Below are 13,928 nucleotides of genomic sequence, written 5' to 3'. Positions count from 1 at the left end.
GTCATTGAGCTTTTAGAGTGATGGTCAGACTTCTTTGTAAACATTTTCATACATATAGAATCTTTTTTGTTCTAAGCATTAGACACAGCATTGCCTAGATCTTCCACACTTACTGTTTCTCTCTGCACTTTTGTTTTTACTAATTTCTGAAATGCTTCCTTTGCATACCCATTCCTGTCCATAGCTGTCCTCCACGTCATTGCAAGATCTGTCATCCCATTCCAGGCGAATTCCTAGAAGTCGAGATGGTAGGAAGCCATTCTCTGCTAGGATTACAAAGTAGGTGAAAAATCCTCCAAGAGCTTGAATCATACCTACGGAAAATAAGAGATAGCGTACCTACGATGAGAGAGAGGATACGAAGTCTGAAGAGACAATTAAAGTCATTTGAGAGACTGAGGAACAGATAGTGGAGCAAGAGGTAAAGAGATATAGACAGTCACAACCCTGCTCCAACTGAGGATACTGAAATGTATACATGGATCCACCGCGGTGGAAAAGGAGTTAACATTCCTAACCATTTAAAAACAACATCTCTCGCACTAATCATATCATGGTTAGAATTTGTTAACTTAATCTTGGCTGGTTTTCCATTTTCTTCTCTCAATCAATCAAGGCTATTTTTTATACCAATGTCTAACTCCTTCCTAACGAGAGAAAATTTGACCACATATCCATAATTTTAAGTGACTTTGACAGGCTTCACCTCAAGGCCACAATTCATTTAAAATGTGTTGTTTCTATCAAGGAAATCTACCTTACCTGACTAAACAGTGAACCATCTTGTGTGTGCACAGCAGCTCAGGAGTATAAACAATTTTCTTCCTGAAACTCCAACATTTAAAACATCTATTGCATTGAAACAATCAATTTCTGCTTCTCCGACTAACCTTTGAAAACTTGCTTCCTTCTTAAAACAAGAGCCCAGCTGAACCTCCTTTCATGTAGGAAATTGCTGAAATTTCATCTCTTCCACCTGCACCTGAACAACCCTATTTTTCATAAGTTTCTTGGTGGCCCTTTCTCCTGTACTTTTACTTATCAGACAGTTACCTCAACATTTTCACCTCTAACTTTTCTATTGCTCATAATTTATCCACCTATTAGGGTCAATGGAGCAGAACCCTGAAATGGCAATTGCGGTCCACAATAAAACGTTACCTATTGTGTGGTTTTTATGACTAGACAAACTAATATCTCCTCTTTTCATTGGTCCAACTACATATTTTCTTGGATTACCCTTAGTTATAAATTTGAAAATATGTCCTGACTGATTTATATGTTTAGTGGCCATTTTGTGTCTAGTATCACTTTGTGAATACTTCCCTGTCGACAAAGGGGTTTTAACATCACTCCTACTACCTATGATAAATGGAGCAGACCTCTTCAATGCAAAGAACTTGTGATACATCTTTTTCTGAAGTTCTACATCAGACCTAGATGTCTGAATTTCACTGCAACGTTGCCATTAACTCATGATCATACCTTTTAAACATTATGTATTTTCTAAGGGAATACAGAACGTGCAATGGAAAGCAGGGTCCACATAAAACAAAACAACTACTGCCTACAGGAACAGTGCAATATCTTCAGACATTCACAAAATACAATTTTGCCAGCTGAGATGGAACGCTTGCCATAAACCGAAAAAAGATAATTTTTCAACTTTTTACAGTTATGTGGAATCTTCTTACATCCTCTGATTTTCATAGCACATTTTCCTAAAGTTGAGGTAGTTTTGACATCATACCATCAAAATAGTTGCTTAGACCAAGGATTAGGGATAGCTCAGCTTGAATTTATGTATTCTCTCTTGTTGTCCAAAAATGGTCATCCATTAGTTCTCCATTTTACAAAACAGTTTCCCCGTCATGAATTTGCCTTCCACGAGGCGCATGCTTCAAATTTTCTCATTGTGGCCTGTCCTTGCAGACTGTGTGACACTATCACCTCACTAGCTCTTCATTGGGTGTTTAATTATATTGTCTCACATTTCCACTATTGTAGCCATCAATGTCAAGATTTTAGTTATATAATTTATAAATAATTCATAATTGAGAGAACAAATCTAGGAATACCTATGACGGCTACACACGACCGCCAAAACAAAGCGAAGGGAGTTAATGTGCAGTTTTCTGTATCATATGCCATACGTCCTAAATCCACTAGAAATAACTCCGCTTATAGCACTTTAGGGGTTGATACCTAACAGTAGTAAACATTGTTTGCAGCACTAAATTGTACATTCAAGTGGCAGAAAGTTGCCTGACAAATGGCAACTAGAGCTCTCTGGGCCTTGGGCCCCCATATCAAGCTTCCCAATATGGCAACTAGAGCTCTCTGGGCCTTGGGCCCCCATATCAAGCTTCCCAATATGGCAACTAGAGCTCTCTGGGCCTTGGTCCCCCATATCAAGCTCCCCAATATGGCAACTAGAGCTCTCTAGGTCTTGGGCCCCCATATCAAGCTCCCCAATATGGCAACTAGAGCTCTCTGGGCCTTGGGCCCCCATATCAAGCTCCCCAATATGGCAACTAAAGCTCTCTGGGCCTTGGTCCCTATATCAAGCTCCCCAATATGGCAACTAGAGCTCACTGGTCCTTGGGTCCCCATATCAAGCTTCCCAATATGGCAACTAGAGCTCTCTGGGCCTTGGGCCTCCATATCAAGCTCCCCAATATGGCAACTAGAGCTCTCTGGGCCTTGGACCCTCATATCAAGCTCCCCAATATGGCAACTAGAGCTCTCTGGACTTTGGGCCCTCATATCAAGCTCCCCAATATGGCAACTAGAGCTCTATGGGCCTTGGGCCCCCATATCAAGCTCCCCAATATGGCAACTAGAGTTCTCTGGGCCTTGGGCCCCCATATCAAGCTCCCCTATATGGCAACTAGAGCTCTCTGGGCCTTGGACCCTCATATCAAGCTCCCCAATATGGCAACTAGAGTTCTCTGGGCCTTGGGCCCCCATATCAAGCTCCCCTATATGGCAACTAGAGCTCTCTAGACTTTGGACCCCCATATCAAGCTCCCCAATATGGCAACTAGAGCTCTCTGGGCCTTGGGCCTCCATATCAAGCTCCCCAATATGGCAACTAGAGCTCTCTGGGCCTTGGGCCCCCATATCAAGCTCCCCTATATGGCAACTAGAGCTCTCTAGACTTTGGACCCCCATATCAAGCTCCCCAATATGGCAACTAGAGCTCTCTGGGCCTTGGGCCTCCATATCAAGCTCCCCAATATGGCAACTAGAGCTCTCTGGGCCTTGGGCCCCCATATCAAGCTTCCCAATATGGCAACTAGAGCTCTCTGGGCCTTGGGCCCCCATATCAAGCTCCCCTATATGGCAACTAGCGCTCTCTGGGCCTTGGGCCCCCATATCAAGCTTCCCAATATGGCAACTAGAGCTCTCTAGACTTTGGGCCCCCATATCAAGCTTCCCACCCAAATCTGCCTAGCCCTGGAAATATACATATGTCTGATTATGAAAGACGTACCAATTCAGTCTATACTAACGTACAACTGAATCACTAATCAGTCCATTTTCCACCAATTTCAAAGATATGCTAATTCAATAATCACGCAGAGGCTCATTACCATACTTAAACACAAATTTAAATGGGGAGAATAATCAAAACAGCATTAAAATGTTAAGCATCACACGGAGCAGTGATTTGCGGAAACTAAAGGGAGCAATTTGAATAACAAGGAAAGAACAAAAAGCGACATTTGCAAAAGGCAAAGGGCGGAATGAACAAAGAACACCACACCAGGGACAGGCTGTAATCATGTGAAACAGCTCCAGTCGCACTTTGCTTCAAAGCAGGCATTAGTACGGGACAGTAGGGAGGGGGAAAACGTCATTATAAGTCAGAATGAGAGGATATTTTGTCAGATTTTTTCGGTTTTAAAAAGTGTAATCAAATAATAAAAAGTCATCCGCTTAATTTTGTCTTTTTATTCTTTTTAGCTTTGTTTCACCTCTTCTCGTCAAAGACTATGGGGCTTATTTATGAGCCCTTGCGCCTACTTTGCACCGACGTTGCGTAATTTTTCGTGACTTTGCGGCGGCGTAAAACATGCGCCACGTTGCGACATATTTACAAGATGACGCATCTAGGCAGATGCGTCACCTTGAAAAGCCCTGCGGAATTTAAACAAGTGTGTAATTTCACTCACGTTTTTATTGCTCCAGGAACTGGAAGCAGAAAAAGGGGTCGTGGGAGACGTTTTCTCCACTAACTTGGCTCCTTGCCCTTTAATGATGGGAAAAGTATTCCCGTGTTTCAGTTTTCACTCTAAGTACACAGAAGTGTACTTTAGAAAATATATGCGTAATTTCGGGTACTTTTCCCGAAAAATTGCTTATTTTATCACTAACTTACGTGTCTTTGCACACGGTCGACCAACCACCCACAGGAAATGGCTTCTTACGTAATGTGACAATAATAAGGCAAATCTTCCATTGTCTTCCACCATACATTTGAACCAGCACAGAATCGAACTGAAAGATAGGGTGGCCTGAGGCAGCATGCCATATGACAATATATTTCCATTTCTGGGCCTTTTTAGGGCACAGTGACTTCCTCCTAATCAAGCGTGGAAGACCCCAGTGGAGACATTTTGCACGGTGGTATGGTGGGACACTGATAAACTAACAATCCATTTGCTGGCCCAAGGGAAAAAGGTTTCTATAAATGCATTTTATATTAGTTTCATATTGGGGTGATTACTTTGCAATTTGCATGTGGACATCTGAGAAGAAGAATACACTTCTTAAGCAGGAGAAAGCAAGTATAATTTTTGAATGACTCATTTTGATTGGCCGACCGCTGGGCATTTTTTACATTGGTTAGTTTGACTGGATAGTTCAGGGTGCACACTCTACTTTACTTGGTTGGCATGCAGGCTATGGCAAGGCTTACGTTTCTCCAGGGAGACTGGTTTGGATATCTGGCTTGCTTTCTTTTAACCAAGAATTCTATAATTGTGTGCATAACTTTCCCTCTAAAAAGGGTTCTTTTGGTAAGGTTGTATTTACTGATGCTAGAATTACATCATGAGTTGGCAGTGGCGGCTGGTGACATTTGAAAGTGGCGAGGCGTAACATTTTCATTGGAGTGTACCGCGGCGAGCGAGCGTAGCGAGCGAGCCCTAACAACCTAAGGGGGAGAAATTTTTGAAAAAAGACTGGACAAATGGTGCATTTTCTAGCAAATTTTAGAAAGCAAAGTTGTACTGTGCACCCTTCCTGCCAGTTTGAATGTCTATGCATTCTGGGCAAACATTGAAGTGAACACAAATCAACTTCTCCTACTCCCATTTTTATTGTTAATTTACTGCTCTTTCAGACCATTTTCACTACTCCTTATTACATGACATTTTTCCAATTAAAATGTGCCTCAATATGCTTTGTTCCACCAGTGGAAATTAATCTATTTATTTTCACATGTACTAATGCTGAGGTATCACCCAGCCACTGCTGCCTTCTTTCTTCAGCCCCTGCCGCCTAAACTCACAACCACACATTTGTCTCATCCCCACTTCCTTCCCATCACTCTAAGCCCACTGCATTCTTTACTTATTATATTTTGCCAAATGTATCTGTCATAATGGCTCCCTAATTCATCTATGGACAAAGATCTTTAAACAAAACCTAGATAGTAGCATATGAGCATTTACTTCTGTCATATCACCGTAACAGCTTATATGTTTGTAAGACCATTGTTATAGCATTATGTGAGGATTCCCAGTGGGGACCATTTTAATTTGAATACAATAACACAATCTCAAAATAAATCCTGCCTCTTTAATACCGGAGTGCAAAACTCAACCTGTGAAACTGACTGTGTATTTTTTTCAAAATATCAGAGCTAAATGGTACATTTCAGATGCAGTTTTTAGCTAGTTTGAGCTGGAAACAGTTTTTTGTTCTTGCAGTCCTCAAGTTGTACATCAGATTTTGGATTATGGAGCATTTGTGGAAAATTAACATTTACATAGAAAAACTGTGGCTGCAAAATCCGGTGACTGTCATAAATGCATCGTGACCACCTCTCTCTCTTTTTGCCCCATTCTCCCCCCACTCTCTCTCTCTCTCACACACACGCTGGCACGCACGCACACACACACACACACACACACACACACGTCAGACTGTCGTGGCTCTAACAGTGCACATCACTCATCTAATGCAGCTCTCAGTAAGATTATAAAACAGGATTCCTAGCATGGCTCTAGAAATGCTCTCCAAGTCCGAACTCTGGGATTCTGCTGCCTGCGTAAAGCTAGGAGTGGAACCAAGACCCCTCTAATGCTGCCCTGAGCAGCAACGCCACGGTCCTGCTACCTAGCACTTCATCGCTCTATGCATAGCATAACATCATTTCCTCCTAAAAGATACTCCAAGGCTGAATATGAACCATAACAATCCTGTTTGGAATATGGGTAAACACAGTACAAGAAGTGATTTTGTAAATCCATTTCCCTCTGCAGCACTTATGAATATTACAACGCGAGCCCTGGATAATAAACATGTAATGAAATGTGAATATAATTACTGATAGCCACGTACACAGTGTGAGATGTGTTTAGAAAAAATGCCATTTTACCATCTCTAAAGAAAAGATGCGCTCAGAAAATAAGTCGTATTTCAAAGACGCGGTAACTCAACTGGGAAAATAGTGGCGCATCTCAAGTAATGTCGTCTCGATGAATTTAAGCATGATCTAGCATAATGCAGGCACCATACTGCTTATTTTTGCATTGCTTGTTTATTCTGTTAACACTGAAAATTAAATCTCCAGTATAAACATGGCGAGTCTCGAGGGGGAAAGGAAATTCAGAAATAATGTACCGATAGAGACCCAGGCCCATGGAGAGCCCTTGCTAATATATTTTTAAAAATGGCTAAAAGCAAAAAAAATATGTATCTAAAAACCCATATATTATATTGGTATATAATATAATTCCAGTAAAATCAAAAGCTCACGTCTGACGCCGTACCTAGTGAGGGCACCTACTCAGCAATGTAAAATGTAGTGTTCCGCACTATTTGGAAATCTGATTTACTACAGAATGACGAATGCTAGTATATTTACAACGGAGAAAGTTATTTATTTATTTAACAATACCAGCCATAACATGTTGACGAGAAATGCCCATTACTGATTGGTTTAACAAAACATTACATGACGTCACAGGGCATGTTGTAGGGAAAAAACGGGTGGACTGTACCATTTGAAAACGTGTCCACTGTCCAGAACTAATCAAGTTGCATCTTTCTTTAAAATGCCTCTCTCATTGGTCGTGGGGGGTAGTGTCCCCCGTCCCCTGTGGTCTCCCCAGCTCCCACTCGTCCCCACAACACAGTGCGGCACAATTTACCGTTCACTCTCCAGCTCGCTGTCGCAATAATGGCCAATGCAATGAAATAACAAAAGAGCAAGGACAGAGCCTTGTGAACAAGTGATCTGACTTTACAGCCTGAGCCTGCATTCCGGCCCCTGGGCTGCAGATCAAAGCAGGGGAGCACGGACCAGCAGCAACCTCGGTCTGGCACCTCACCCGGCATGGCCAACTTTACTACACTGGTTATTGCAGCCCCCGGAGTGGGCCCTGTGCTTGGCCGGAAACGCACAGGAAACCCCATTTTCAGGAGAAATTGCGGCGGCAAAGATCAAACAGTCTGTTGGGGGGTAGTTTACAAGTCCACAATAAGCAAACACGTGCTCGCCTCCAAATACAGATGTATGCACCTCTAAATAGAGGCTACGTGAAGAAACACATACGACGTACTCTTATTTTGTGTGTTTCTGCAGTAGAGGGAATCGAGGCTCAAGGATATACCATCATTTACCCAGGAATCCAGGATCACAGTATGTGGCTAGCTGGGGAAGCCGGGAATCCAGTGCACGTGCCCGGGGTTTAAACTGGCGCGCATCTCTGGTATTATTCCAGAACAGTTTTATTGCCCAACCCTCGCAAGTGAAAACCGTTTTCCTGCTGCGCGAGAACAAGCAGGCTATGCTCTTTCTTTCGGTGGATTAGGGGAAAAGCAAATAATACATCTAGTGACCTAGAAACATAACTACTAAATTGAGAGCCAGTCACGGCTCGCAATTCTGGGGGTGGGAATAAAAACTTAGTTAACTTACCTGATCCCACTCACCTCTGTCTGCGTCGAGTTCCTGGGCCGGTCGGACTCCTGAGCAGGAACAGGTCTGGGCCGGTCCGGAGCAAGAACAACTTCAGACTGCGCGGCCAGTGTCTCACGCTTAGCCAATCCAGACGCTGCATTAGCAGTGCCAGGATTGGCTAGGGCACGGATTCGGACCACCCACTAGGAGACCAGAGGGCTGCGACGGCCTCTCGAGTTCCCCCCTCCCTTGCTCGCCTACCGAAGGTATGTAGTGGCTGACAGTGCGCATGTACGGGCTGGTCATAAAAATTACCAGCCCAAACCTGAACATGCGCACTATGCGCCGCAGTCAGTGACAGTCTGACTGTCACTCAAACCCCCTTGAGTGCTGCCACAGTCCTACCCCCACCCCCTTCAGCGGCCGATTGCCGCGGGCGCGTGTGTCCCAGCAGCACGACTTGCGTAAGAGTGGAGGAGTTGTCGAATTGCTTCATTTTCTTCACTTGCACACATTTAGGGCGATGTGGCTAGTGCGGCAACGCCCCAGCGCCCCCAATGGACGCACCGCCACTGCGAGTTGGCCTAAATGGCCCAGATATTTGAGCCAGCATCCAGAGCCATCTTAGGCTCCAGGCCTTAACTGCAACATGGGACCTTAGGGTATGTGGTGGACGAGGTACTCCGTCAAATGTGGCAGATATCCCATACACCACCATTCAGTGCCATTGCTTACAGTGCACTTGTAATTAGGAGAACCAGACACCAGCTACCCTTTTTGATGGTGTTCCCTGACCACCAAACTGTAAATAAGGCCCAGTATTCTCACTCTTGCCTTAAACTAGTTACAAAAGTAGACATATTTGGAATTCCTCAAAATATGATCCACTATTCTATCTTTCTATTCCTAGTCACTACAATATTGGCCCAAAAGGGGGAATCTTTTCTAATTTTACCCTATCTGTATTTGTGATTCTGATGGATGCCAATAATTTTCTTAGGAATTTTAAAATTGTTCCTTTGCTCTATAAGGAAAAACAGCTATCTTAACCAGTACAAAGATTTCAGTGCTTAGCATTAGAGAAAGACAAGCTTACAAATGTGGGGAACTAATGCCCTGAAAGCACACAGCTTGAGTGAGTGTGGTCATTTAGAATCAGCAGCTTGCTCAGAAATCCTATTAATCAATCAATCAGGGATTTGTGAAGCGCACTACTGACCCATGACGGTCTCGAGGAGCTGGAGGGAAAGGGGGTTTGAGCGACTAGTGACCACAGGTAGATTGAATACTATAATGTATGCTCCTGCAAAGTAAGGTTTCATTGTCTAGAGGTGAGAGGTCATACCATGCCATCTGTTGTTTCTTTGCAATACATGTGTTTAGGGAGAGGTTGCTGCAGGTAGAAAATCATAGTGATTTGACTTCATGTAGAGGTGAGGAATTCATCTGACCAGCATCATGGCAGAGAGCTATTCCTAAATCTGAGATGCCTGTTGTTAGCAATCAGAGCCCATTTGATTTATAACCAAGGTCCAGGATTGGGCTAGGCTCTTCACATCCCAGCTTGGATGAGTGCAAAGACGTCCTTGAGTTACGGGTGTACTTGTTTCCGGGATTTGCTTACCGACTGACTTGCAATCGCCATTTTGGTGTGTTTTGATTTCAGAGATAGCATCTAGTACTTTGAGAGGGATCACTGACATAATATCGACTACCAAAATATAGACATACAAAAATATCGATGCCAAAATATAGAATGCCAAAATATCGAATCCCTATCTCCAAACAGGTAAGTACAAGAATATAGAATCCAAAATATCGTTGTTAAACATATAGTTAGTCAAAATATCGAATTTTTTAAATGTCTTAAAAGTAATGTAAAATGAATGAAATAATACATATAATTAACTGACACATACTTAAAAATATTAAATAACATTAAAATTAATAAATAATTAATGTAAGTAAAAAAAAAATTATACATATATATTAACGTAATATTAATTAAAAATATTCAATATTTTCTGAGTAGGCTAGCGGGCGGTTAAAATTTACTATTACCACTCCAGTAAGTGCAATAGTAGGGAAAGCGTTGGATAGCGGGAGGGTCAAAATTACTATTCCCACTCCAGAGAATGCAACAGTAGGGAAAGCGTTGGATAGTGGGAGTGTAAAAATTACTATTCCCACTCCAGAGAGTGCAATAATAGGGAAAGCATTGGATAGCGTAGGGGTAAAAAATACTATTCCCACTCCAAAGAGTGCAACAGTAGGGAAAGCGTTGGATAGCGGGAGGGTAAAATTTACTATTCCCACTCCAGTGAGTGCAACAGTAGGGAAAGCGTTGGATAGCGTAGGGGTAAAAATTACTATTCCCACTCCAGTGAGTGCAACAGTAGGGAAAGCATTGGATAGCGTAGGGGTAAAAATTACTATTTCCACTCCAGAGAGTGCAACAGTAGGGAAAGCGTTGGATAGCGGGAGGGTAAAATTTACTATTCCCACTCCAGTGAGTGCAACAGTAGGGAAAGCGTTGGATAGCGTAGGGGTAAAAATTACTATTCCCACGCCAAAGAGTGCAACAGTAGGGAAAGCATTGGATAGAGTAGGGCTAAAAATTACTAATCCCACTCCAGAGAGTGCAACAGTAGGGAAAGCGTTGGATAGCGTAGGGGTAAAAATTACTATTCCCGCTCCAGAGAGTGCAACAGTAGGGAAAGCGTTGGATAGCGGGAGGGCAAAATTTACTATTCCCACTCCAGTGATTACAACAGTAGAGAAAACGTTAGATGGCGTAGGGGTAAAAATTACTATTCCCACTCCAAAGAGTGCAACAGTAGGGAAAGCGTTGGATAGCGTAGGGATAAAAATTACTATTCCCACTCCAGAGAGTGCAACGGTAGGGAAAGCGTTGGATAGTGGGAGGGTAAAAATTACTATTCCCACTCCAGAGAATGCAACAGTAGGGAAAGCGTTGGATAGCGGGAGGGTAAAAATTACTATTCCCACTCCAGAGTGTGCAATAATAGGGAAAGCATTGGATAGCGTAGGGGTAAAAATTACTATTCCCAATCCAGAGAGTGCAACAGTAGGGAAAGCGTTGGATAGCGGGAGGGTAAAATTTACTATTCCCACTCCAGTGAGTGCAACAGTAGGGAAAGCATTGGATAGCGTAGGGGTAACAATTACTATTCCCACTCCAGTGAGTGCAACAGTAGGGAAAGCATTGGATAGCGTAGGGGTAAAAATTACTATTACCACTCTAGAGAGTGCAACAGTAGGGAAAGCGTTGGATAGCGGGAGGGTAAAATTTACTATTCCCACTCCAGTGAGTGCAACAGTAGGGAAAGCGTTGGATAGCGTAGGCGTAAAAATTACTATTCCCACTCCAAAAAGTGCAACAGTAGGGAAAGCATTGGCTAGAGTAGGGCTAAAAATTACTAATCCCACTCCAGTGAGTGCAACAGTAGGGAAAGCATTGGATAGCGTAGGGGTAACAATTACTATTCCCACTCCAGTGAGTGCAACAGTAGGGAAAGCATTGGATAGCGTAGGGGTAAAAATTACTATTCCCACTCCAGAGAGTGCAACAGTAGGGAAAGCGTTGGATAGCAGGAGGGCAAAATTTTATATTCCCACTCCAGTGATTACAACAGTAGAGAAAACGTCAGATGGCGTAGGGGTAAACATTACTATTCCCACTCCAAAGAGTGCAACAGTAGGGAAAGCGTTGGATAGCGTAGGGGTAAAAATTACTATTCCCACTCCAGTGAGTGCAATAGTAGGGAATACGTTGGATAGCGTAGGGGTAAAAATTACTATTCCCACTCCAGTGAGTGCAATAGTAGGGAAAATAATAAATTAATATTTAATTAAAAATAAATGAATTATTAATGCCAAAAAAGTATTAACATTAATTACCAATCACACAATATTTAATACTTAATTAATTATAAATACCAATACATTTTTGATTAATTAATTGCCTATTAATAATTAATTAACAACCAATTATTTTTCTATAACAAATATTAATAAATGCAAATAATACCAATTAATAATTAATTAATAATATATTGATGATCAATATACACAAATTATTTAAATAATTAATTTTTTAGAATTATATTACTTCCCACCATATTCCCCTATAAACCCACTACCCGCTACAAATATTAAATGAATACAATTAACATAATTATCAATTAAACAATTAATACAAATTAATTACCAATTAATACAAATTATTTACCAATTAATAATTAATCAACAACCAATTAATTTTCAATACCAATTAATAATTAACTAATAATTAAATTACTTCCCACCCTATTCCCCTATAAACCCACAACCCGCTACAGAAGTAAAATGCAAAATTAAATTAAAAATAATTATTAATTCCTATAAATTATTGTTTAATGTACTATAATTAAATTACTTCCCACCCTACTCCCCTTTAAACCCACAACCCGCTACGGAATTAAATTACACAAAACTGAAATAACATAAAATTCATTACTTTAAAAATATTCTAACATACATTCCAATATTAATACATACTTTTAACACATATACTAACACTTAAAACACTATAAAAAAATTCGATATTTTTAACTACTATATTATGACTGTCGATATTACTTACTTCTATATTATTTAAATCGATATTTCTTACCTGATTTTCGATATTCTTCACCACTATATTTTGGCAATTCGATATTCTGTCCATTCTATATTAAAAACTCGATATTCTGTCCAGTCGATATTTTTTTTTCGATATTATGTCTATTTACCCTTCGAGAGACAACATGCAATGGTTAAAAATGAAGGGCAAAGGATGAGCCCTGAGGTACTTCACAGGTAACCTTCTGAGGTTTTGAGGTCTTGAAGAGACTTGCTCAAGTTAATTAGAGAGGTAGGAGGAGAACCACTGAAGCAGCGTGTCAGCCAATCAAATCCTTGTTTATCAGAGCTTGATGGTTGATGGTGTCAAAGGCTACTGAAAAGTTGGCAAGGACCAGGGAGCAAAGATTGCCATAGTCATTGATAAGAATAGACTCATCCTCTCCGTTGAAGGTACCACCTCAGTGCTGCAGTACTTTTAGGTAGTCATGTAGAAGGTGATGAAAATTGCTAGTTAAATGCTGCAGTTGGATGGCAATCCCAGATTTGATTATTTTCCTGTAGGTGTTTTATATGCGTTACAGCACAGTAGGTGTTTAGATCAATGTGGTTAAGGGTTCCTTTTTTTAATAGCAGGAGGATCTCTCCTATTTTGGGTGCATACAGACGGATGATATTTGTGAGAGAACAAATGGGTTTTTGAAGAGGGTATTGTTAGCTTCCATGAACTTAAAGTCTTCACAGTGGTGGGCAGCATTGTACCATCTATGCATGTGGTGGCTTTCTGAGTAGTGTGGATGTCTGTGATGTCTGCATAGTATGAGAGAAATCCACTGTGGAATTTGGAACAGTAGAATGTGGTGTATGATTGTCACTTACTTGGTGCTATCTGAAGGGGTTGATCCTGTTGAATTTTATGTTTTTTAAATCGCTCTAATGAGTTTTGTAGGAGTAGGCTTGGGGGAGGTTCTCACAGTGGTTGACAGCTTTGAATGAAGTTTTCCTTTTGGTGAAGGCCATATACAGCTTGCTGTAACCATGATGAAAATGTGTCTATGGCAAGAATGAAGAATTTTAAGTTGTATTAAGTCATCTAGTAATTGTTGTATGTCATTTCTTTTCTAATATTTAGTTTGTTTCTTTGCAGTCAGTATGCTCTTTAGTGTAA

The 13,928-nt window shown here is 41.3% G+C and overlaps 1 protein-coding gene across 3 annotated transcripts in view; it reads right to left on the bottom strand.

The window, feature by feature from the left end:
- LOC146772876 (sodium/potassium-transporting ATPase subunit alpha-2) overlaps positions 1 to 13,928 on the bottom strand; it is a 348,828-nt gene that overhangs the window by 17,669 nt on the left and 317,231 nt on the right. For all 3 annotated transcript variants that reach the window (XM_085637734.1, XM_085637735.1, XM_085637736.1), the window contains exon 19: positions 169 to 314. In XM_085637734.1, coding sequence (XP_085493860.1) covers positions 169 to 314 — 146 coding nt within the window. The remainder of the gene's footprint in view (positions 1 to 168; positions 315 to 13,928) is intronic.

This window comes from Triturus cristatus, chromosome 12 (genome assembly GCF_964204655.1).
Source record: "Triturus cristatus chromosome 12, aTriCri1.1, whole genome shotgun sequence".
Lineage (NCBI taxonomy): Eukaryota > Metazoa > Chordata > Amphibia > Caudata > Salamandridae > Triturus > Triturus cristatus.
Note: the sequence above shows the minus strand (reverse complement) of the source record. Positions and strands in the feature narration are given on the sequence as shown.